This window comes from Drosophila novamexicana, unplaced genomic scaffold (assembly GCF_003285875.2).
Source record: "Drosophila novamexicana strain 15010-1031.04,08,12 unplaced genomic scaffold, DnovRS2.1 tig00000485-arrow-pilon, whole genome shotgun sequence".
NCBI lineage: Eukaryota > Metazoa > Arthropoda > Insecta > Diptera > Drosophilidae > Drosophila > Drosophila novamexicana.
Genome location: NW_020824808.1, coordinates 3,402,589 through 3,426,143, shown reverse-complemented (window position 1 = coordinate 3,426,143; position 23,555 = coordinate 3,402,589). Strand labels below are relative to the sequence as shown.

Below are 23,555 nucleotides of genomic sequence, written 5' to 3'. Positions count from 1 at the left end.
AAAGCCATTTCCAAAAATATATATATCTTATTGCTTGTTAATTGTTTGACAGTAATTTGTTGTTGTTTTGATGTTGTCGTTGTAGCTGCTGCTGCTGCTGATGTTGTTATTGTTGTTGTTGTTGTTGTTGCGATTGCCAAGACTCGTTAAGCTACGCAAATTGACACGCCCCCAATGAGCAGTTGCTGTGGCTTTTTGTAATCTCAAAGCTTAATGTCAAGATGCAAGGCTGATGCTGTGGTGCACACACACGCACACACAGACACTCACTTATAGACAGCATTACAGTTATTTGTTTTTATTGTGTGCGTGTGAATTACTGTCGTAATGTTGTTAATGCTAAAGCTGCCGCCGTTCCTGTTGTTGTTGGTGCCACCCACACGCATAGCATGTCGCATTAAAGCCACATTTGCATTTTCATTTCAATTTTGGTTTCCATCATATGATATTTTGTATGTGTGTGCATGTTTGTAATGTTGCTGTTTACTTTATAGATATTTGACTTTGCTCTGTGTGCCAGTTGCTGTTGACAACAGCTTTCCATTTTGGCCATTGTTGAAACTGAAAGTTGTAACAAATTCACGCCGTGCTGCTTTGGCATTTTCACTTCCTTTCTTCAACGCCCTTAAGACAATCCAACCAGCGTCTAGATCAGTTAAGATTCATGACTCGCTGCTTTGTTTTTTTTTTTTTTTACCGTCAAAAGGCATTCTGGCGTGTCGACCACCTTCACGTGATGTACTCTTGTGCTCTGCGTTTGTGTGCGTGTGCATGTGAAAAATTCCACATTCGTCGTATCATTGTTTTCCCAACATCGTTGACACATTTTCATTTACTAGCTTGTGAGATTTTGTGGCTCAGTGGCATATTCTTTTTGGGGTGTTGCCAATTTGATGGCTGGCTTCGCATCGCATTTGTTTTATAGCCCTTTGTTGGCTGGTCATTTACGTATATATAAAGCTGACTACGTTGCTAAGCAATGCGGCGATTGTGGGGCTGGTGATGCGTCCCTTCAAATTATCTCATTAAAATTTTAATATACATATATTTTTGTCGTCATTTTTTGTTTTGCGGCTTATTAAATGACACCGGCTAATAAAACTGGCAATAAAAAGTGCCAAGAACCGAAACGTAATTAGTCACGATTTTGTTGGTATCCAAAGTGAGGGAATAAGTACTCGCTCAAATTAATTACAGCGATTTATGAGCTGTGTTTGAGATATTTGATTATTTAATTTGCAACAAATTTAATTTAATTAAAATACATTTTATTAGCGAATTAAAGATCATATCACACATTTATTGGGCAATCATTGTTACAATTAGCAAATTCAAATGTTATTAATTAAATGAAATGCCTTCAAACCTCTTGAATAGTGTATTTCCATGTGTGTGCATATTAAGCACTCCGAGAAATGTATTAAAGCATCATTGAATGACTAATAATAATAATAGGACTTGACAACCAGTCTAATAATAAAACATATTACTTCATCAAAACATTGATAGCTGTCAAAGTAGAATTTACCATTATACCAACACATATCGCACATTGTACGGCTTTTTGCATGCTCTTTTTAATAAGAAAATTATACTAAATCGCATAATTGCATTTGCCTGTCATTTTCTATATATAGCATGCATGTTCGTGTATTAAAAAAGCCAAAATAATTTGTTCGAAACAACTTCGCATTATCAGGCAAACTTAACATGTTTTATTTGAATTTACTTATATTTTGTTTGCTTGCGGCAACAAATTGGAATATTGCGTTTATTTAACTAAACATTTTTAGATTAATTTGTGTTATTTTTAGTTTAATATGCACATTTTTCGTATTTATTCAAGTGTTTATTTGAGCATGTGGCAGCCCAGTGAGAGAATCCAGACAGCTGGCCAGGTGCGTTTTCATTTTCCCAATTTGATTTTGTTTTAGGCACGTAGCCGTGATTTCATAGCTTTGGCTTGGTTCGAATAATTCAAGAAATCCACATTTGGCCAATATTCTTAGTTTGTGTGGCAGAAACAAACAGTTGCCAATGTTTTATGATTGGTTTTACGTTAATATAAAAATTTGATTATGTTTTTTTGATAGCTGCCACTCTTCACCATATGAAAAACACATACAAATTGTTTGCCTACTTTTTTGTCGTTTTGTTTTCAGCACATTTTGGTGCATTTTATGTGCAATGCTTCCCCAATATGCATAAAAGATTAACAAACAGTTGGCCAGAAAGTAGATACCATGTTTTTTGCTTACTTTGTAAAGGTCTCAGTCTTTTTCGGCTTTTAAATTTCTATATTGGAATATCTTTCGCTGAAAAGTATATGTATTTGTTAACTACAAAATATATTATACATTTTTCTACAGTGTCTGCCAGCCGGCGCTTGACACATCATATATTGTTTTTATTTTTGTTGCGATATCATTTTTCATGCTTTTTGCTTGCCATTGCTTTTGTCTATGACCCAAATTTATGTAGGTAAACAAGTGTTTTATTATGTACTTGCTGGCTATTTTCTTTTATGAACATGCTGTTATGCTGTTGCATTTTCATTTTATTATAATTCCTAGTGTTCCTAAACTTATAAACCATATAAAATTATAGGGAAAGGCCAAACAAGTGTTTTGTTTAAAGAGGTTAACTGAAGAGGAGACACCTATCCCTTTAAATATGCTTGCTATTGAACAGCATCAACAGCTGAGTAGATTTAGATGCGTACTTACAGAATATTTTACAACCTCCTTTTTTGAGTACGGGGTATCTTTTTGTCTGGTATTCTCGACTAGAACATTATTGTTGTTGGTTTCAACCTGTGTCAATAAAAGTGTTGAAAAAATGGACGCCAGCGCTTGCATATTTTTAAAATGCAATTTAAAAATTCCAACAACTTTTACGCGTATCTTTATTATAGCATGTGTTGATTGAAATAATAATGTTAATTTTATAACACAAAAAACAACCAAATATTATCGCAGCAAAGTTATTGAGGCGTGTGAACCAACATGTTAACGACAGCCTAACGATACGGGAATACACTAAAAAAAATCAAGTGGCAAATTATACAGTATTCAACAAAATTCAGTAAAGAAAGGCAACCAAAAATAATGCAGACATACACATACTTAATATTATAATGCTTAGCATATTTAATTTTATAAATATTCTTGTTTCTGTTGTTTTTGTTGTTATTGTTGTCCACCGACCATTCATATCAATGGAACTGGCTAACCGCAGGCCAAGAAATGTGCACAAAATAAGTATGCAAAATACAAAAAGCAAATATATGAAATTACTTGAATACACATACGTGAATATGCGATATTTGTGTGCGTGCGTGTGCGTGTTTTTGTTTTGCGCAAAGTGATTTTGTTTGCAAATTCTCAAGGCCGGCCAAGGCATTTGTGGAGTTCATGCCAAATGTACTTGCAGTTGGTTTATGGCCGGAGGCGAACGGCTTAATTGCAGTGGCTGTGGAACACAGCCGCCAACATTCAAGCCAAGCTTTAAGCATTTATTTTTATTTTTTTATTTGTATATTGTTTTTTTCGCCATTACGAGGCGTTTGTCATTGCTGTGACAATTTGTTAAAAGTCGGCTTGTCACCCACACGATCAGCTTTTGGCATTGTTAAGGCCAAAATACGCTGGCAACACCCACATTGAGCTGAGCGGTGGGAACACACAGCGCGAATCATCTAATTCGTGGCATGAATGCTCTTGCATTCATAAATTAGCTGCCAGATACTTAGATACTTATGTAGCGCACTTAAACTCGCAAGTCGTGAGCCAATGCAAATTACGGCGCTCCACCAAAAACAATCAATCAGCTGATCTACCCGCAGAGTTGCCAAGCTGTGAGCTGAGCTTGGTATTAACTTGGCTTAGGTGTCAACTGGCCTAACTGCCTACCTGCCTGTTTGCCTGTTTGTCTGCTTACCTGTCTGCCTGCCTGTTTGGCATATCTTATAAGATTGACAAGCTGGGATTAGATTTTGGCGTGAACAAGGTTGTCTGCGGTTATGTGGAAGCAACAATCGTGTTTTCATATTAATCAAATGCAAACAAATGTATAAAGAATAGGTACATAAATATTTATTAATAAAAATAAACTAAATATAGATTACAATTGAGCATTTTCTCTATGAATTCTAATCAATTTAAGTATTTTCACTTAAATTAGATGACTTTTCTTTTCTATTTACAATTTAAATGTTTTTAAAAGTTTGCGTCTTGACATTTAATTTAATTGAACTTTATGTTCGTCTAAGCAACGCCTTTGCATTGCACGCATAAATAATTTATAAGCAACGAAAATATACGTGAATTTCCACAGAAAAGCAGCCAAAGCAGCAAAGTGGAAAATCTCTTGAGACTTTTAAAAAAATTGCACATAGTATAATTTCATTTGCTTCACAGCGCAGTTGATCAACAACAACACGAACAAGAAAATGTTGTTTTCTGCTAGCGAAAAACAAGAAAAACCATCAACCAAAATAAATAACAAGACATGGCTCGTTCTAGCTGTCCAAGAACATTAAGAATCGGCCAAAGAACTCATTAAGAGATGCGAGTGAAAACTGAAATATTGAATACACCATGGAATTTGTCGCAAGCAAGCAAGCATGTGCGCGCATAAATTTGTTTTTGTGTGCGTTGATTTTAATAGATGTTCAAAAGCAAATTAAGGGCAACGCCGGCGAAAAGCTTTTTATTTAGTCGGCATTTTCTGGCATTTCTGGCATTTTCCGCACGAAACTGCAAATTCTTTGGATACAAGTGCAATCATGAAATCTGCGCTTGAGATCTTTTCAAGCATAAACGCAATCATGACAGCTGTCAATTTTAATCGGTCAAATGTCAAACGGACAGACGAACAGACGAACAGGCGGACAGACAACGTGACTGATGTGCGGCACACGAATATTAAAGGCAAATTAGATGAATAAGCCGCGCCAAATTCGCATAGAATTGCATTTGCATTTGCATATGACGAAGCCAATGGTTGATCGGTGGCCCGAGGGTCAGTTGTTATTATCATAGATTTGGATTAGTCACTTAGAGACCAAATTGATAGCAGCATTTAGATAAATTACAACAATTAAGCCTGACTAAAGCCATATGCGCAGGCGGCTTAATTAATAACTTGCCTTTTATGTCTGTCTTTCGCTCTCCCTCGCTCTCGCTCTCTTCACATTTACATATCTGTATGATATATACCTGACTGCGTCTATAATTAAATGCCGTGTCCGTTGCCAACTGACCATTTAAGGGCATTGGCTGAGTTGGCGAGCAGGTTGTGCACCTCGTTTATGTGTAGGTGTCGACCTGCTATGCCAATCTAATAATTATCAATGAAAGATCTTTTTTATTCATTAACAAGTTCTCGGTCTCTAGTGCTTATAAGGTAGTTGCTTTTTGAATGTGTATCGCTCATTCATTCAAATGCCGCCACTCTCAATGCAAGTCAAGTTTTAGTCATAATTTACATGTGTATGCTTATGACTCTATTTCTATCTTGGAAATTCAAATCTAATCGAATATCTATATATGGCACACACACAGCGCTACCAAATTTGGCGCCAAGAACTTTGTTTTTGCAAAAAGAACTTGACGCTCGCTTGTGTGGGCAACACAACATTTAAGTATTATTATTATGTTCTCTTTTTTTTTTGCTTAAATTAGATTTTTTTTATTTCCAACACCCGCACACGGTTTTAAGTGTGTTATTTCGCTTAAAACTATTTAAAATCTCGAGCTAGTCTCTAGAAAAATGGGCAAAAGTCAGCAAAACTCATGAGTGCTGTTTGCACTGCGTCGTTTGTAAGGGATGTGCCAAAAAATGTTGTGATGTGCTGATTTTTGAGTTGGCTCGTAAAGTTTTAGCTTTTGCTGGGCGTTGGGCGTCTGGGCGGCTGGGCTTGTACAAAAATAGACGGGAGCTGCCTTTCTAACACTTTCCGTACATAATTTGACGGCTTTATGATGCCCTTCTGGTAGCCGCTGGCAGCGTCTTCTGCGCTCGGTTGCCACATTTTGCAACATTTTAAATATAGACTTGTGTATTTTTCTAGCTATGCTGCACTTTATGAGCAGCAGCGGAGCGTCAATAAATTGTCAAATTTTATGCATTGCGATTTTACATTTGGCAGGGATTTCACATTTGCCAGCCAGTGACACCGAGGGCCACAAGGGACAAAAGTGGGGCAAAAAGTTTAAAGCAATCGGTAGAGGCAAAAAGTTGAACTTAAAATTGTGTAATATATATATACATTGTAATATAAATTAAATTTTAACAGAAATGTGGTTAAAGCGATTATTAATATATTCTTTTTTTTAGTTAATTTATTCAGAGTCTTAGAGTCTTATGTCTAGACGTGTACAAACACATTTGCTCAACAACTTTTACATTGTCTTCCAAACAAAGTGAATTCTGAGAAAGTGCGAGTGGAAAGTTGAGCAAGTCAAGAACTTGAATGAAATCTATTTTGAAGAAAACGCTAACGAAATAAACAAACAAAATGAACGTTTCAATTTGTAATTTCGTGGAAACCAAAACGATGTCCGCTAGAAATACGAATCTTATAATAATAAATAACTGCATAGAAGGCTGTAAAAGTATTGCGTTGCCATAACAAGAAATGCGATTAATAAGTTTGCCAGCCAACTCATGCATCAAATTGATGACATAGCCTCCCGACTAAATGAACAGTGGTTGTTTCTTAACTCATGCCGTATGACATGTGCCTAGCACACACCTAAATATGTAGATGTATAAATATGCATATATCAATAGTCCTATCATTCTGGTGACAAATTGTTGGCCACTGTGTTTGAGCCAGCTAGACGGGCACATGCCAAAGTTAGACAATGCAACTGTGCTTATCCAATGGTAAACAATAAAACAACAAAATGTTGATCATATCAATTGTAAAGGCGCTGTCAACTGGCACAGTTGGTCGCCGCGGTAGCCCAAACGCTGAATGTGTGAATTATGGCGCACACCGAGGCGTATGCGCAATTTGGCATTGCATTTTACATGGCCCACACACAGCCCCGCCCCATGCAGCTCATCGCAGCTTTATAGTCGCTGTAATTTGAAAGGCAAATGCATGCCATAATTCGTTTATATATAAACCAAATGATTTCACTAGGTGGCAAAATCGTTGGTGTAGCTTGTCGACGTGTGACTGGTGCGGCGGGGTAGGGTATGTCGAGTATTTTGCATCTAATAAATTAGCGGCATTAATATAAAGTAAACATTCACACGCCGTTAATGGCGTATGCTGGCACAATTTTTGCTGGCTACTCTGCTCAGAATATGTATAACTAAAAGTCAAATTAAGAGTAATTTAATACGTGCATTTAACTAAATGACAAATTGCTCTAATGACCGAGTAGAATGATTAGCGGCGAGTTAAACAGTGCGTCAATTAAAATACATATGTTTTTACATTGACAGCAGCATTACGCATAGCTTGTTTGTTCACTATATTTTCTTACCATTATTATTTTTAATTTCTTATTATTAAGTATTATTATTTCTCATAATATTTTTGATATAGATGTTATGTTTTCCAACCAATGCAATCATTTTGACATTGAGAGCAGTATAGATAATTTTAGTTTATTCGGAGAATTCTTTACAATAATTAAATTATTATTACCATTTACTAATTATATCTTTATCATTTTTACAGAAATTGCACGCGTTCGCGCTTCACTATTCCAGATTAATGGCGTTAAAAAGGAGCCACTTACCCTGCCCGAGCCCGAGGGCGCTATGGTTACGCTGAATGAGAAGGTTTATGTGCCAGTGCGTGAGCATCCAGATGTAAGTACATAGATGTATATATAGTTCGACGTACGATCAACGATGATCTAATTTATGAATCGAAGCACATTTGAAGCGCTTCCGCTAATTAGAATTGACAGCACGGCCTGCTCAATGAGCTCCAATGAGCAACTGGTACACCGGAAATCGCTTTAAGGTGCGCCCCCTAACAGCGTACAAAGAATATGAGACGCTGCTGCTTGCTGCTGCAACAAATGGGCGGTTAGGCAACACTCAAGCACACACACACACACACCAACACACCAACACTGACACATACAGTGTAACACACCTTTAGACAGCTGATGGAATCAGTCGGCTGTTAAGTTGTCCAAGACTTGGCAATTGCCTCAGCTTGGGGCTTGCCTTAAGACTCGCCAAATGCAAAATGCGTATCAGTTGCTGCAGCAGTGTTACCCCCATTGTACTGCCTCCCTTCCCCCAACTCACACACATACATGTACACATACCAATGTACTTTAAATGGGTTAGACAAAATCAGTGAAGCGTTTTAGGAAGTCGCTTGACGTCGTCGTCGTAGGCGTTTTGTGTAGCCGCCTAGCCAAACGCCATGGCAAATTAGAATTTGATTTAATTTTATGCAATTTCAAATGCTGTTTCTCCCTATTTTTGTTCTATTGTTTAATTTTGTTTTTATTGTGTAAAATGTTTGGGCGTAGTTTGGCTTCTTTATGGCTGACAGCATCGTGAACCGAGGCCTAAGTGAATTTATATCATTGCTTGACACAATTAATGAATATGTCTGCCACTCTCTGACAATCTCTCTATCTGTCTCTCGTTCTCTCGTTCTCTCTCTCTCTCCCTTTCTCTTTCTTTATTTCCCTCTCTCTTTGATAGCAGAGTTGATACTCTCCATAAATGCATAAATTCAACTGCATTTGAAACAAAGTGAAAGCATTTGCTGCACAGCTGTCTAAATGTTTGCGCTTGGCATATAAAACTAACAATTTGATCAAAGAAAAACAAACAATATTTAATTTAGTGTATTTAAAGAAAATAACTTTTATTTTATTTAAGTATTAATTGGTTTGGTCCGTTCGGTATGCAAATTTAGCTTGCTTAAAGCTTCTAATTAGCCAGCAACGCTTAAGTTTTTGGAAAGTTCTAACTGCAGAGCAAACCAGTAAAAAAAAGGTTTAAGGAGTTGTGACGAGGCAGTACCCTGTAATTTAATAAAGCAAAACTAGTTAGATTTTAATTTTATTTAAAGTCGATCAAATATCAGTTAATAATTATATTTTAAGTTTTTAAGTGTGAACATGCGGAAAAAAGTTTTTCTCATAGCTTCAATAACTAACTAAAAAGCAATTCATTACAGAGCATACAAAATTAAATAAAAACAAGCATCTTCCAGTTAATTAATTTCTACGACTATATTGCATAAGCCTTAACTGTTAGTCAAGTTGTAGCAGCAGCTGATAGGCGCGCATTAGCATAAAGTTTGTTTTTATGTCAGATTTTTTGCTCCACCAAAGAGCAAAGCTAAATGAATATGAATGAGTTAAGTCATAAATTAAGAAACGAACATAATATAATGCTGAAACAGAGCAAAAACCGAGTTAAAGTTGCTTTTGATGATGCTGTTGCTGCTGCTGTTTCGGATGCTGTTAAAATGCTGTTCTTTTGCTTTCCAAATCGAAATTGGAACAGCTCGGTTGAGATTTACGACCACAGGGCATAGGTTTTATAGATGTATCTCTATATATATGCACATCTAAAATATGAAGAATTTTGTTTTATTTCTTTTTTTTTATACAATTTTTTGTTTGATATTTCAGGTGTTCTGTGTATTTCGACAGACTATTTTTGTCTTGGACCAGCTAAAGATTTTTTTTCTGTTAGCTTCGGCTGTGCGCGGGTGTGTTTCAGCATCTCGATAAATCATTTCATTTAATTGCAATATTTCTAGCTCGATAGCCAAACATGAAAATCGCACAACATTTCTGACATTTTTCTTGCGTATGACCAAAGCCAAATGGTTATAAGCAAGACAAATTGCGTTTCAAATCGTCCAGACACACAAGCAAATGCAACAAGTTTGCACAATGTTTATTGTGCATTCATATACCTTTATATATCTATATGTATATATATATGTATATGCATATATGTGCATGTTTTGTGAAGCTTCGTCATTGGCCATAAATTTAGCCCACTGACTCTGACGCAGCAGGCAGGCAGCATTAGCCGAAACGTTTCATGAAAAATAATAGCAGTAAATAATTTCTACCATATTTAACAATGTAAATAATGATTTGTCAGCCGGCTGACAACCGGCAACAACGAGTGCCATGTAAATAGACAACAATTTGTCAACACTGGCCAAGCAAACATGATGGCAGGGGGCTTTGGGGAGGAGATCGATTGCAACGCATTGAATACAGTAAGACCACAAATACAGCCTCTTAATGCGCTTAATTGTAGCTGCTTGTTGTCGTTGTCGTTGTTGCTGCCATTGTTGCTGTGTCCAAAACATAAATACAACTTAATTAAACTCAACATCTGTTGCAGAAACTGACACAACAACAATGCCATTTAACAGTTTACAATTAATTACTGTGCAGCTATCAACGCGCATAGCTGTGGCTCAAGCTACTATCCCGCAGCCAGTGTCCATTGTAAATTCACTCTTTCTCTCTATCTGTCTGTCAATGTTCATCTCATTCTGTGCAGCTTGCTTGTCAACAAAATGTTCTTACGCCCCGTGGCGTGGCGTGAGTAGCTCACATGTTTGCGCTTTGACCCAACGGGCATCTTGCTATTTCTGTTTTCAATTTATAAACACACAGATAAGAGGTTAGATAAAAGATAAAACCTAAACAGCTGCTCAAATAAGAGACAAATTTGAACAAGAGCTCTGTTCAGTTGTCTTTTTCAATAGTTACATATTTGTATAAATGTAAATGTAATATGTTGAAAAATAAACAGACATTTCGATTAAAAGATTGTCAAACAGTTACCCAATTCTAAATGGAAAATATATTAGTTTTATAAGGAACTGTAAGCAATAGAGAAAATTTTATTAAAGGAAAAAACCATGAGATCATTAATGTATATAATTGCAAGATGTGATCTCAGTTTTAATTTTAAATATTATTGCCAATTTTTATCATTTTAAATTAATTTTGTGTGGAAAAATGAATGTCCAAATTTAAAATTGTCTTATATTTTGAGTTAGTTTATACTTTTAGCATATTCTTCAAGTTTGTATGGTTTTTAATATTTTCAACTTGAGAACCAGTTGCAAAAAATGATTACATCAGTTGAGCAACTTAACAGATTCCACAACTGTTAACTGCTTAGCATAGTTTACGAAGCATGCGACGTTAACAGCTGTTAGAGGGGCCTTCAAAATTGGTGTCCATTAGCGGACATTACTAACTGCTGGAATATTTATGTTAAATTGTTTTCAGCAAAAACAACAAAAGCAACTAAGTGTAACTCATTTGTCTCAACATTTTGCACACTTTATGCATTGTGTGTGTCGTAAATAAAGTGGCAATTAATCTGAAAACTGCAGCGAATTGGTCATGAACATAAAATGCTAATTACTTGCAACTCAGATGCTCATTTCGATTTTTGAGTTATTTAATAAGTACAGAAACGCATTAGAAAAAAAAAACAAAGCAACTGCCTGGTAGTTAGTACGTTTTTTTTTTTGTTAGATGTCAAACATTGATTTATTTTTCCGCGGAATACAGACACAGTTTTTGTGTTACACTCGCGCATAACTAAATACACACACCTATACAGAAGACATAGATTGTGTGTTTGTTTTAATGTACTTATACAGATTTGTAATCTATTTGATCTGCGCCGACTGTTGCCTAGTTTTGCATTTTTCTAGTTAACTGGCGGCTAATATGAAAAGATGTTTTGCTGTTAAAAACTATTTACAAATTTTGCGGCCATTGCCACCTGAGATACAAATGCTTTGATACATAAGCGGAAAGCCTACTGTACTGCATAATATGCTATTATGTATTTTTTGTTCATTTGTTCCTTGGCTGAAATAAAATGTGTCCTCGTGTCGTTAAGCAGCTTTTGACCAATTGTCCATTACATTGGCAACCATGGCAGCCGATTTTCATACCAAGTCTTAACATCAATTTTTAATTTGGGTGCATCTTTCCTTCTTTGAGGATTTCAGGGCGTTCTATAAAAAGCATTTTATGGCCGCTACTGCTGCTGGCTTATCAATTGTTAGTGTTTCTTTTTATTTTCTGTATCAATATGTACATATATATATATATATATACGTATATAAAGGCGTATAGTACACAATGAATGCGTTCTTATCGCCGCTCACAATCTGTTATATAAGCCAGAGCTCGAATGCCCACATTTTTAGCTGCTTCATTTCACTTGCAGCTCCTGTTCTCTCCTATCCCGTGCCTCGTCTTTGTCTGTTAACAGCATATTTTGCTCAAGTGCTGTGCTCTGTCTGTAAACAATACCAACAAATATTGTTTACTTTTTATCGTTGTTGTTGCTGTCGTTGTTGCTGCTGCTGCTTTTACGGCACGCGTTCCACTTGCGTCGCATAATTGCCACTGCACTTCCTTCATAATTGATTTCCAATAGCCCTTCAAAAAAATTAAAGAGAAAACGATTTATAATTTATTTATACAACCATATTTATTTGGCTTATTGATTCGTTTTTTTTTTTTTTTTTTTTTTTTTTTGTAAGCGTCCCTCTCTTATGTAAACGTTGAGCTCGACGCCACTTTTAATTAATAACCCGCTGCCAAAGACCAACAATTGCGAATGTAAATATTATTTTCCCGTATAAACGATACTTTTCATGGAAAATTCTCTCTGCATAACCATTCAAGTTGCAAGCAGCGCTTGTCCTGGTCTTTGGCTACATGCGAAACCTTTTCAATACGCGCTTTAAAATTCTTAATTAAAATTTGTGAGCTGCTATAAGGCAACTAACTGCATTTATGCATCTGCAGCAATTTTCAATTGATTCGATCTCAATAATCGCCTGCAGCAGTTGCAACAGATGCGGGCTAACCAAACAGCAATTGCGAACGAAACAGATATAGATATATAGATAAAAATTAATTTTCTTACATTCCGACAACAACGAGTGTTGCTGTTGTAGTTGCTGCTGCCACTCACATCATCGTTAACACAACAACAACACATCACATCATCAGTTTGGAATAGATTTTTTTCCGCTTTTTTTAACAAAAGCTAAGCTGCGCCACATTTGGTGGGTGGTCGCCTCTGGGCTAGCGTTGCGCCATTAATAAGATATATATATGTAAATGGTGTATATATAATTCAGGTTAAGTTGTTGTATCACATGCGACTATGAGTTAGCCTAATAAATCTATGATTTTATCGTCTAATTTATGAGCAGCAAATTACGCCTGAGGGCGTGTTCACATAGACGGCATGAGGCATATGATAATTGGCCGTTGGCTCATCAATTACACAGCTGTTAGCTAGAGCTCAACTAGCCGGGCCTCATCACAGCGCTATCAGTATGACCTGTTGTCAGCCAGCTCGCCACCAAGTCGGCCTCCTTGATTGTATGCCAAATGCCTTTGACGGTTGCCGCCGGTTAACATTGCTGCTGCAGTTGGCAATCTGAGTATCTGGTTGATTGGTTTATCGTGCCAAATTCAGGCGTGTCGCCTTAGGTCATATTACGTTTTTGTCCGCTTGTGCACTCGGATTTGTGTTTTTTTTTTCTTTCTGCTCAGCGATTGACTCTAAAATTGAAAATAATAATTTTGACTTTGAAAGAATGTTTTGTGCATTGAATGAATTGGTTCATGAGTCAGCCCTCTCGTTTTGGTATTAATGTGTTTTAAATTTTCATGAAATCAACTTTTGGCATTAAGACTACAGCTAATTTGTTATTTATATTATTATAATTGGTTGCTCATTTCCTGTGATTTCTTATACATTTTCATTTCAGTTCAACTTTGTTGGTCGCATTTTGGGACCACGCGGCATGACAGCCAAACAATTAGAACAAGAGACTGGTTGTAAGATAATGGTTCGCGGCAAGGGCTCCATGCGGGACAAGAAGAAGGTGAGTTCTGTTCGCATATATGTTTATGTATATAATTGTATAAGCAATTCGAGACAATAAAAAATTTGATTAAATTAGCACGTAAAATACCAATCAACAGTCGTCATTCCAATGCTCTGCATAGCTTGCATGCCAATCTAAAAGCCCCAAAAACTATAACCACCGACACACTCACACACATACACACACACTCACACACCACACACACTCACATACACACCCACCCGCCCACGTAAAGGCACACTCGGATATTACTATACAACCACAACACATTTCTAATTAAATTTATTGGGAACTTTTCTGAAATGAAATGTCGGTTTTCACTCGGGTTCCGTGCACAAATAAAAATTATTGTCAATTCAATGACAGTCTCAACTCAAATATTTTATACCTCGTTCTAAACAGTGTAAATATATGCTAATGCAAAAAATAAGACAGAGAAGTGGGCATCATCATATTATATACCGCACTTAGTGTGAGGTTTCGAAAGATTATTGAAAGGCAAAGCTCAAGTTCACATTTGTGCCCTGTGCCCTGGAAATTAGTCTACGCATGAGCAAATATGCATCTGTATGTTTGTATAATATAATACATGCATATATAATATATATGTATTATGTATATATAAATATGTGTACGTATCCAAATCTTGTCACTCCAACGCTCTTGATGATTTAATTTCCTTTGGCGTTCGGCAAACAAACAAAAAACCAGAGCTAAGATGATTAAATGTATTTTCGTAATTCGTTAATGTAGCGCGCATTTTAAGCAAGGCACACATGACAGACAGGCGGACAAACGGACGGACAGGCAAGACATATAAAAATGTACACTTTTATAGCGTTGCAATATTTTGATAATTTAGTAGCTATACACAAAGAGCTGACACCCACTCAGGTGCTCAGTGCTGGCTGCTATAACGTCAGCCAAAAGGCTGTGAGTCATGAGATTTTCATGAAAATGACAAGCGTAAGAATAGAGCTGCCCAACGAAAAAGTTTATTAGCTGCAGGCAAACAAGAGATGGAAATAGGGTAAAATATATTGCTCAGAGTCGTGCAGAAGGAACCCAGAAATGCCACTTTTGGGCTGGTTTCAAAATCCATGCAACATAAAGCCAAACTGTAAGCAAAAAGTGCTTTTCCACTAACGTGGCTCATTGCCTGCCTGACAGTTTTTAATTTGACAAGTGGTGGCGGAATTAGCCAGGCAGCGCTGCTCTCTCTGGACACTGATGGGGCAACTTCAAAAGCAAAAACTAAACTGACAGCTCGCCTGACACTTTGAGCCTAATTGATTAGCAAATCCAAGAATTTATATTTAAACATGACAATATATATATAAACTGTTTTATTTTTCGCTTTCTTTCACATTTTGGGTCAAAAGTTAATGCGCTGCGCAGAGCCTTGGGTCATGCATGCATTATAAATATTAAGTACATATTTCGAGCGTGACAGCGAAAAGTGGCTGCGGGCATTTGGCGTGGCCGAAAAGTAACAGCTTCAGCAGAATTTTCAAATTACAAAAATGCATTCTGTGTGGCGCAGCGTTACGCCCACATTTAATTGTTTGCGGCCATTAGAAAACATGCGCTACGAAATGTCGTCTTACAACGCCAATTTCTAAGCATTCCCCACCACCCTTTTATTTTATTGCCTTGCAATAGGAATACCAGAGGGAGAGAGTATATGCGGCAGGGCGGTGCGGAATGCGATTTTATTGGCATTCACGTTTGGCGGGTTCTGTTATTACGCGCATCACCAATAAACTGTTGCAGCTTGTGGTTGTGGTTGAGTTTGCGGTGAAGAAGCACTAAAAAAAATGTACGAATATTTAAGTAGCTCTGCTGATGATATAGATAAGTTTAAGTGCAAACTGTAAAACTGGAACTTTAGCTTTTGAAAGGAAAGAATAGAGAAAAGGGTTGTTCAAGAAACCATTTGCAGAACAAGTATTAGCTCGGCCTAATTATAACATATTTTAATAAGTTCTCCTTCAGCATATATTGTAGTTTTACAGATAATTAAACAGATACAAATATTTATAAGTTATTCTCGAATTTCTTCCATCAGGAGGATGCCAATCGTGGTAAACCGAACTGGGAGCACTTGTCTGATGATCTGCATGTCCTGATCACTGTTGAGGATACAGAGAATCGCGCCAAAGTCAAACTGGCTCAGGCTGTCGCTGAAGTGCAAAAGTTGCTCGTGCCGGTAAGTCAATACGAAATAGCTATAGTATATATATGCCATATATCAAAGTCGCGCATTTCTTTTAATGCGAAGAAAACAATTAAATAAAATCAATTTAATATACGAAACACAAACAACAACTCATGAGCTTACACAACGTGTAATTGAACAAGAATATCATTTAAAATTTTGGCATGCATTTAATGCCAATCACCCCCTTTAATTAATCAATCACTATTAAAAAATGTGTGCGAAAAACAATTGCGTTTGCTGTATCTATCTATCTGTATAAAATAAATAAATAAATACAAAAATATCTTTGATAAAATTGTTAACCATAATATTAATAATGATTTTTGTTGTATTATTTTCATTTCTTTTATCAATCTAATATGCTTTGATGTATTTTGTTTAATACATTGAAAAAATCTACTACTACTACTATTACTACACACACACACACACACACACACAACAAATACACTCAACACACATGCGTGCGCGAACTTGTACTAACAGCAAGCCGAAGGCGAAGATGAGCTAAAGAAACGTCAACTTATGGAATTAGCCATTATTAACGGCACCTATAGGGACACAACAGCGAAATCAGTCGCAGGTACGTTTATCAAGCTCTACCTATAAGAAAACAATAAAAATCTTTACATATTTACTCGACTCATACATAAACAGAAAAGAGAAACTTTCGTCTAATATCAACAGCTAATCCCAGTATTGACTAAAAAAAAATACCATCCGGCTCCTGCGAGCAATACTGCTACATATATATCGAAAGCGAATGCAAATTGAGCCATCTAATACGTCTAACCAATAATGATATAATGAATGTGTTTTCTTTGAATTTACATGGATTTTCTATACGGACAGCTTTCTCATGCGTTGGTTCTCCTTCTGCTTCTGTTCTGTATCCCGCAGTGTGCGAAGAGGACTGGCGCCGTTTGGTTGCTGCATCGGATAGTCGCCTGTTGACGCCCACACTGTCCGGACTGGCTACACAGCTACGTTCACCCGCCAATGCACCGTTGGGCGCACCGTTGATACTTAATCCACGCATGACAGTGCCCACAACAGCGGCAAGCATATTGTCCGCCCAGGCAGCGCCGACAGGTGCCTTCGATCAGACCGCCCATGGCATGATCTTTGCGCCGTATGGTGACTACGCGAATTATGCTGCACTGGCCGGCAATCCTCTGCTGACGGAATATGCAGATCATAGCGGTGGGTTGTTTGCTAGATAAACTACTTAATACATATACATATATATTAAAAAAAAAAGAAGCATATATACATACGTACAATCTATAATCTATAACTACAAATTATGATTTTCGATCAGCTAAATATTGATTCGATATACTCTTAACTATATGCGCCATAACTGTTGACACCAGCAAACACATGCACACACATCATTTTGAAATTACACCAAACAAATCAAAAACGATAAACAAAAAACAAAAAACAAATATGAACATCTAATAAGCCAATTTATAAGGCGAGTCATCGATCAGTTCAGTTATGTTTAGCCAACTTTGTAACTTTTGCTATCGAGCCAAACTGCGAGCAATAATGCTTACTTACAACACTTACAAACAATTACACTATACATTTTGGGGGTTTTCCCTGCTTGACCTGTTAACGCTTTAACTTTGAAAGCTATTTAAATAATTTAAATGTTGACAGTTTTATTGAGAATATCCCAGATACCTTAGACACATTCACATACGTGCAGTTGAAATTTCAGTTTATTAGGCACCATTTTGTTTATTATAGATTTATTAACCCAGTGAAAGTAGTGTTTATGCATAACATTTATAATTTCTGTTCTAATTCAATTCCAAGCTTATTAACTTGTATTCATTTGAGCATTTATTTGTATACCCTTGCAGAGGGCATCGAAGGCGTAATCAAACTTGTAATATATACAACATTTTAATAAGAAGTAGCCAATTGAGTCCGACTATCTGTCTGAAAACTATTAACTACAGTTTACAAATACATTAATGCAATTTTTTGCCTTTGAGAATCAATACCAAAAAACTATTCTTTCTAGCTTTGTACTTTGATAGATTTGAAGTGTATATACAAAGTGTATTATTTAGTTGCCATTAGCACAAACAGTTGCCTAACAGAACTGTAAGGGTATTCAAGCTTCGGCTAACCGAAGTACATGCTTCTTGCTTTGATTTGATTTATTATTCTTACAGTGCCATAAAGTATGCTACACAAATTTGATTAGTGCACGCTTTTAACCCTTGGCATCGCTTGTTTCATATATTTTGCATGCCGCTCCTCACAGCTAACGAAAAGTTTCTTAACACACAATTTTGATTACTATAATATTAATATTTTCTTGAATTTCCTTTATTTTTGACAAATAATTTTTTATCTGAAATCTGATATAAACAAATATTTACAGTTGGTCGATATATGCATGCCGGCTCCGTCTTTTGAACTTTTTTTGTTTGAGTGCACCAAGAATTTATTGAAGTCTATAAATTGTTAGTTTTAGTTCCAGTTAAAAAAAGAGTCTGTCGTTGACAGAGTGTACAACACAGAACATACTTAAACATATTGAAAGTAGTATACTACATATTTAATTATAGAGTACATACATACATGTATACATATATACATATATATTTATTTAGCAACAACAAATGCAAAACAGCACAACAAGAACAAGAACAACAACAAATACTCAAATACAAAACTGCAGCTTCATTGTAAGCAAACCAACAAAAAACTAAAACAACAATATATCGAAAAAAAAAAAAAAATACAACAAAAAAAAATTACATAAGTAAATATGATTATTGCTCGTCAAAGTTTTTGTTAGTTCATAGGTCGCAAACATTTCTACAAACTGGCAACTGGCGATTGGCAAATAAGTGATCTTTAGGCGCTTAGACGCAGATCAGTCTTCTTTTAATTTTTTTTAAGCTTCTTTTTTTTTGTTTTGGAGCTCTTTAACCAATTGCAAATTATCTACTTTTGAACATGAGTATATTCTAGTTGACAACAACAACAACAATTCAGCAGAGACAACAATGACAGCAACTGCCGGCGCAATTTGTTGGTTGTTGTTTGGGAACAATGAGTATTCTACTTACATACATATAATACTTAAAGCCTTCAACAAAGTTGCTGAGAGTTATTTAGCCTTTAAGTAGTGTATTTACAATTGTCTATGTTTTTTAGTTTTCTATATATGTACAATACATACGTTTAGGTCTTAAATAACTTTATTTATTTCATTTTTATTTTTTGTTTTATTTTGTTTATTGCGGTGTAGGTTGATGTTTTTTTATTTTTATTTTCTTAAAATTTTTTTTGTTGAGTTTTCAATTCTATTTAAGTGCAATCTTTAGCTGATAGCTAATTAGTTTTGTGTAGCAATTAAGCTCAGTATTTATGAACAAATGTACCTTATGACAAGTTCAAGTTTTACATTTGATTTCCGTACCGTTTGATTTTTTTCCAGCCAGTGCCATTTTGAGCAATTAGTAACAGCCTCACATTTTGTAGCATTTTAATAAAAGAAAGAGCAAAAAATATATACGCATATATTATAATATTTATATGGAGCCTCGAATCGTTTTGGTGCTTAAACATTTGTAGACTTAAGTTAGTTGAGGTTCAGGCAGCCGTCCAACAATTATTTGCAAAACTAGTCAGCAAAATCGAGCATCAAATGTTTGACACATAGATCAAACAGACGGACACTGAGATAGACAGCTGGAAGAATGCTAAAGAACTCTTACACTAAAGTTACAAACAAGAAAAACGCATATAACATACTTATATATACACAGAAATATAAACAAATAGTTGTTAGATATATTTTAGGCTAGTTTGAGCTGCTTAAAGATCACTTATTTTGTCTCGACGATATCCCAGTACCAAACAATATGCAATATATACGACTCATTCCAAAGAAACAGAATTTAAATGTAAACCAATATGCAATTGCAGTTACATAAATATTAAAACGTTTTATATTCTTTAATAATTTTGTTTTGTTTTAAATAATGAAATTGGTAATTAGCAAAACAAACAGTGTCAGTGTTCCAACAGCAGCAACAGAAAAGGAAAATTATTGTGTATTGTTTAAAACAAAAGCAAAGAGCAAGCATAAATATATATATATATGTATTTCTTTTTATTACTATATATAAGTTTTGTAGACAATATACATATATACATATATATGCCTCTATGTATATATATATATTTATTGCTTTGAATATTATATATATATAATCCATATACCAATATATACACATATACATATATATTACTTTATATGCACATATCTACATGTATCGTATCGTATATTTTAGTAGGCGCCCTTAAGCAGCAACGTCGTTTGGCAGCTAACAGAGAACACCCATATCAGCGTACAACGGTCGGAGTGCCAGCCAAGCCGGCGGGTTTCATTGAGATACAGTAAACGCACAATATAGCAACAACAGCAATAAATGAATTTCGTTTCAATTCACGAAACAAAAACGTTTACCCAAAACCAATTTTTTTGTATTTATCTAAAGCAAATTTTAAAATTTTTTTCTCACTATGTTAAAGAAGTTAACGATGAGTGTTGTCGTTTAACTTGCAAACTTATTGCAAAATTATGTGGTTTGTTTTATCTAAGCCCGCCATTATGTTCAAACTGGGCATTATTCAATTTAGTTCAATTATGCTAATGATTTTGTATTTATTTGTTTTGCACTCTGCATCTATATCAAATTTACTTTATTCAATTTGTTTTCAAAAAGTGTTTTTTTTTTATAATATGAAGAACCTCTTGTATCAATTGCTGTTGCCCTGCTGTGTGCACAATGAAACCCAGCCAGTCCAGTTGGCCAGGCCGGTCTGTGCAGCTCCGTAACTCAGTTAATTCAGTCCAATAAATAACTCAAGCGCCTCACAGGTTAGTTGTGTTTCTACTCATTTTTAAAAAAAATTGTTTTTATTACATTTATTTGTTTCACGTGAAGAGCAATCGCTATTCTGACAATGGTAATTGCACTTCACATGCGAGTTTTGATACATTTTCCAACACTCACAAAAAACATAAAATAAAATAAAAATTGAAAACACATTTTGCAACATCAACACAGACAGACACATGCTGAAATTGTTAGTGCAATAGACAAGAAAGCCGCTTAAAGCTGCTAAACGATAAAATAAAAAATTACGTTGTTTTTATATTTTTGTTAGTTTATTTTATTTCTTTGTTGACGACGTTGACTTGTGCCTTTGATGTTTTACAAAAACGAAAAGAATAAAAAAAATAAATGGGATAAAAAAAAAAGAGAAAAAAAATAAGATATGGGTAAGAAATTCGAATGTCAATTTCTACTGCAAACTCGAAAGCAAAAGCAATTTAGTACTTTTTGTATTACTTTTTCTTAAGCCATATATAATTATTATTATTATTATTATATTATCTATTATGAATTTTATATGTGTATTTAGATTTTAAGGCCCTGTTAGTCTGTAAAGTTTACCTTGTATATCATTTAAAATGTATGTTGCAATTGAACTGAAAGTGTACCAGAATAAAGATCAATGACTTTTGTTGAAGTGCAACCCGAACACAGAAAACAAAACCAACAAACAACAACAAAAAAAAAAAGTACACCAAGTCTTATAATTTCACTTCTACTTCGATCTTAGAATGCCCTCCGGGCGTTCGTAATACTCTTTTCAGTCGTTCAAATCTAACGCTTTCTGAACTTAACCAAAACACTTCCTTCGTCTCACATAACTCATTGATCACCATAAAGAAGAAGAAATGCATATTATAATCAAGAAAACGAAAAAAATTAAAACACTTAACTTTTGTTTGCAACTCTAGTGCCCTAACTTAAGTACTTAACTTTAGCTGTAAGCTCTGTGTATGCACACTCCCAGCCAGCGTGGGGCCTGATGTACTACTATTACTACTACTACTACCACCACCACCACCACCAACCACTACCACATACTAGTCCGGGGCATAACTCTATGCTTAACGTCTGTCTCACTTCTATACTCGTACATAATTACACGCACACTTTAGTATTAGTTAATAAATAATTTGCAAATGTTGCGCCAGAAACAGTTTAAACATTAAATAAAGCCAAAAAAAAACAAACTCCACCTACTACCACGTATACATTTTATATACATAAAATATCTTGATGTGTATTTAACAGACTTAATCTATAAGCTTAACGGTTCTGGTATCAGTAATGCATATGTTTAATATCTCTGTAGCATAGTAAGATAAAATACTTGTGTAATGTTTTATAAAATTGCATATGCATTTGCTTACAACTCCTGTAACACAAAACCAACAAAAACACACACACACACACACAGAATTGAACACATATGTATACTTGTACACAATCAACTCGTATACAGACCTATGCAAATACAATAACTAAATTGATTCTAATGCCATGCTGAAGGATGTCTGATTATGATATTAAAAAAAAACCAAAATAACTCGTGATATGCACAAGAAAAAAACTCCCTTTGGCTGATGCTAAACAAGAAACAAAAAAAAAAAAAAAAAAAAAAAAAACCATTTTATTACGTTTAAATAAACAAACATTAAAAAATAGAACAAATGTAAATAACGCTTTACCTTGGCATTTTTGAACAATTTATTATTTAAACAATTGATAGCCAATGCACCTGCAATTTTATTTTTTATATTTTCTCTAATCTTTAAATTCGATACTCTATAGCATTTACATATGTATAAAAACCATATAAATATCAAATGATATGTGATGTAATATTATTGCTAATTTTAACTAACCAAAGGCCAAGTTAACTAAACAAAGAAATCAAAAGTAAAAACAAAACAAACAAAAACACAAAAAAACGATAAAAATAAAAACTAGAAAATAAATAATAAACTTTTACGTTGTTTTGTAAATTACTCGACAAATTCCTTAAGCGACTTTAATAACCAATAAATGTTTCTTTAATAACGTATTAAACAGTTTGACATACAAAACTATTAACATGTCAAAAACTTAGATTTGCACTATCTACGATTTAAATTGCGTATGTGTTTGTCCTTTTCAACTCGAAGAGTGTTTTTAGTACAAACGCACCTTTTTTTTATATTTTATTTCCTTTTTTTTTTGTTATCAAAAATTAAATTTTTTGAATAGTTTTTACATTCGAAGTAAAAAGTTACTAAAAGTCTGTGAGGTATTGAAATCTTGGCCTGCATGTTGTGTGCCCTGCTCTTAATGATCTATTTATTGTTCCACATATAAAGACAAGTTCATACATACATAATATATGCCCGCTTTCATTTAGTAACTTTTTGTGCTCATAATTCGCATATTTAAACATCTATGTTTATTTTTGCTAGGTATTTTACGAAACAAAAAAACAATATAACTAACTGCTAACCATTTATTAAAACTC

General features: G+C 34.9%; 1 protein-coding gene across 10 annotated transcripts in view; it reads left to right on the top strand.

Moving 5' to 3' along the window:
• The window catches only part of LOC115761791 (protein held out wings), a 39,776-nt gene that overhangs the window by 13,631 nt on the left and 2,590 nt on the right, over positions 1 to 23,555 (top strand). For 2 of the 10 annotated variants that reach the window (XR_004017772.1, XR_004017771.1), the window contains exons 3-8: positions 7,700 to 7,833; positions 13,790 to 13,906; positions 15,978 to 16,118; positions 16,617 to 16,713; positions 16,983 to 17,333; positions 20,459 to 21,048. Coding sequence is in view for 8 of the 10 variants with exons in the window: in XM_030703724.1 (XP_030559584.1) it covers positions 7,700 to 7,833; positions 13,790 to 13,906; positions 15,978 to 16,118; positions 16,617 to 16,713; positions 16,983 to 17,333; positions 20,459 to 20,568 (950 nt within the window). In the remaining 2 variants the exon portion in view is untranslated. Of the gene's footprint in view, positions 1 to 7,699; positions 7,834 to 13,789; positions 13,907 to 15,977; positions 16,119 to 16,616; positions 16,714 to 16,787; positions 16,960 to 16,982; positions 17,334 to 18,534; positions 18,768 to 20,458; positions 21,758 to 23,555 lie in introns of those variants that run through there. The other 8 variants (XM_030703724.1, XM_030703726.1, XM_030703727.1 and 5 more) reach the window with 7 other exon arrangements.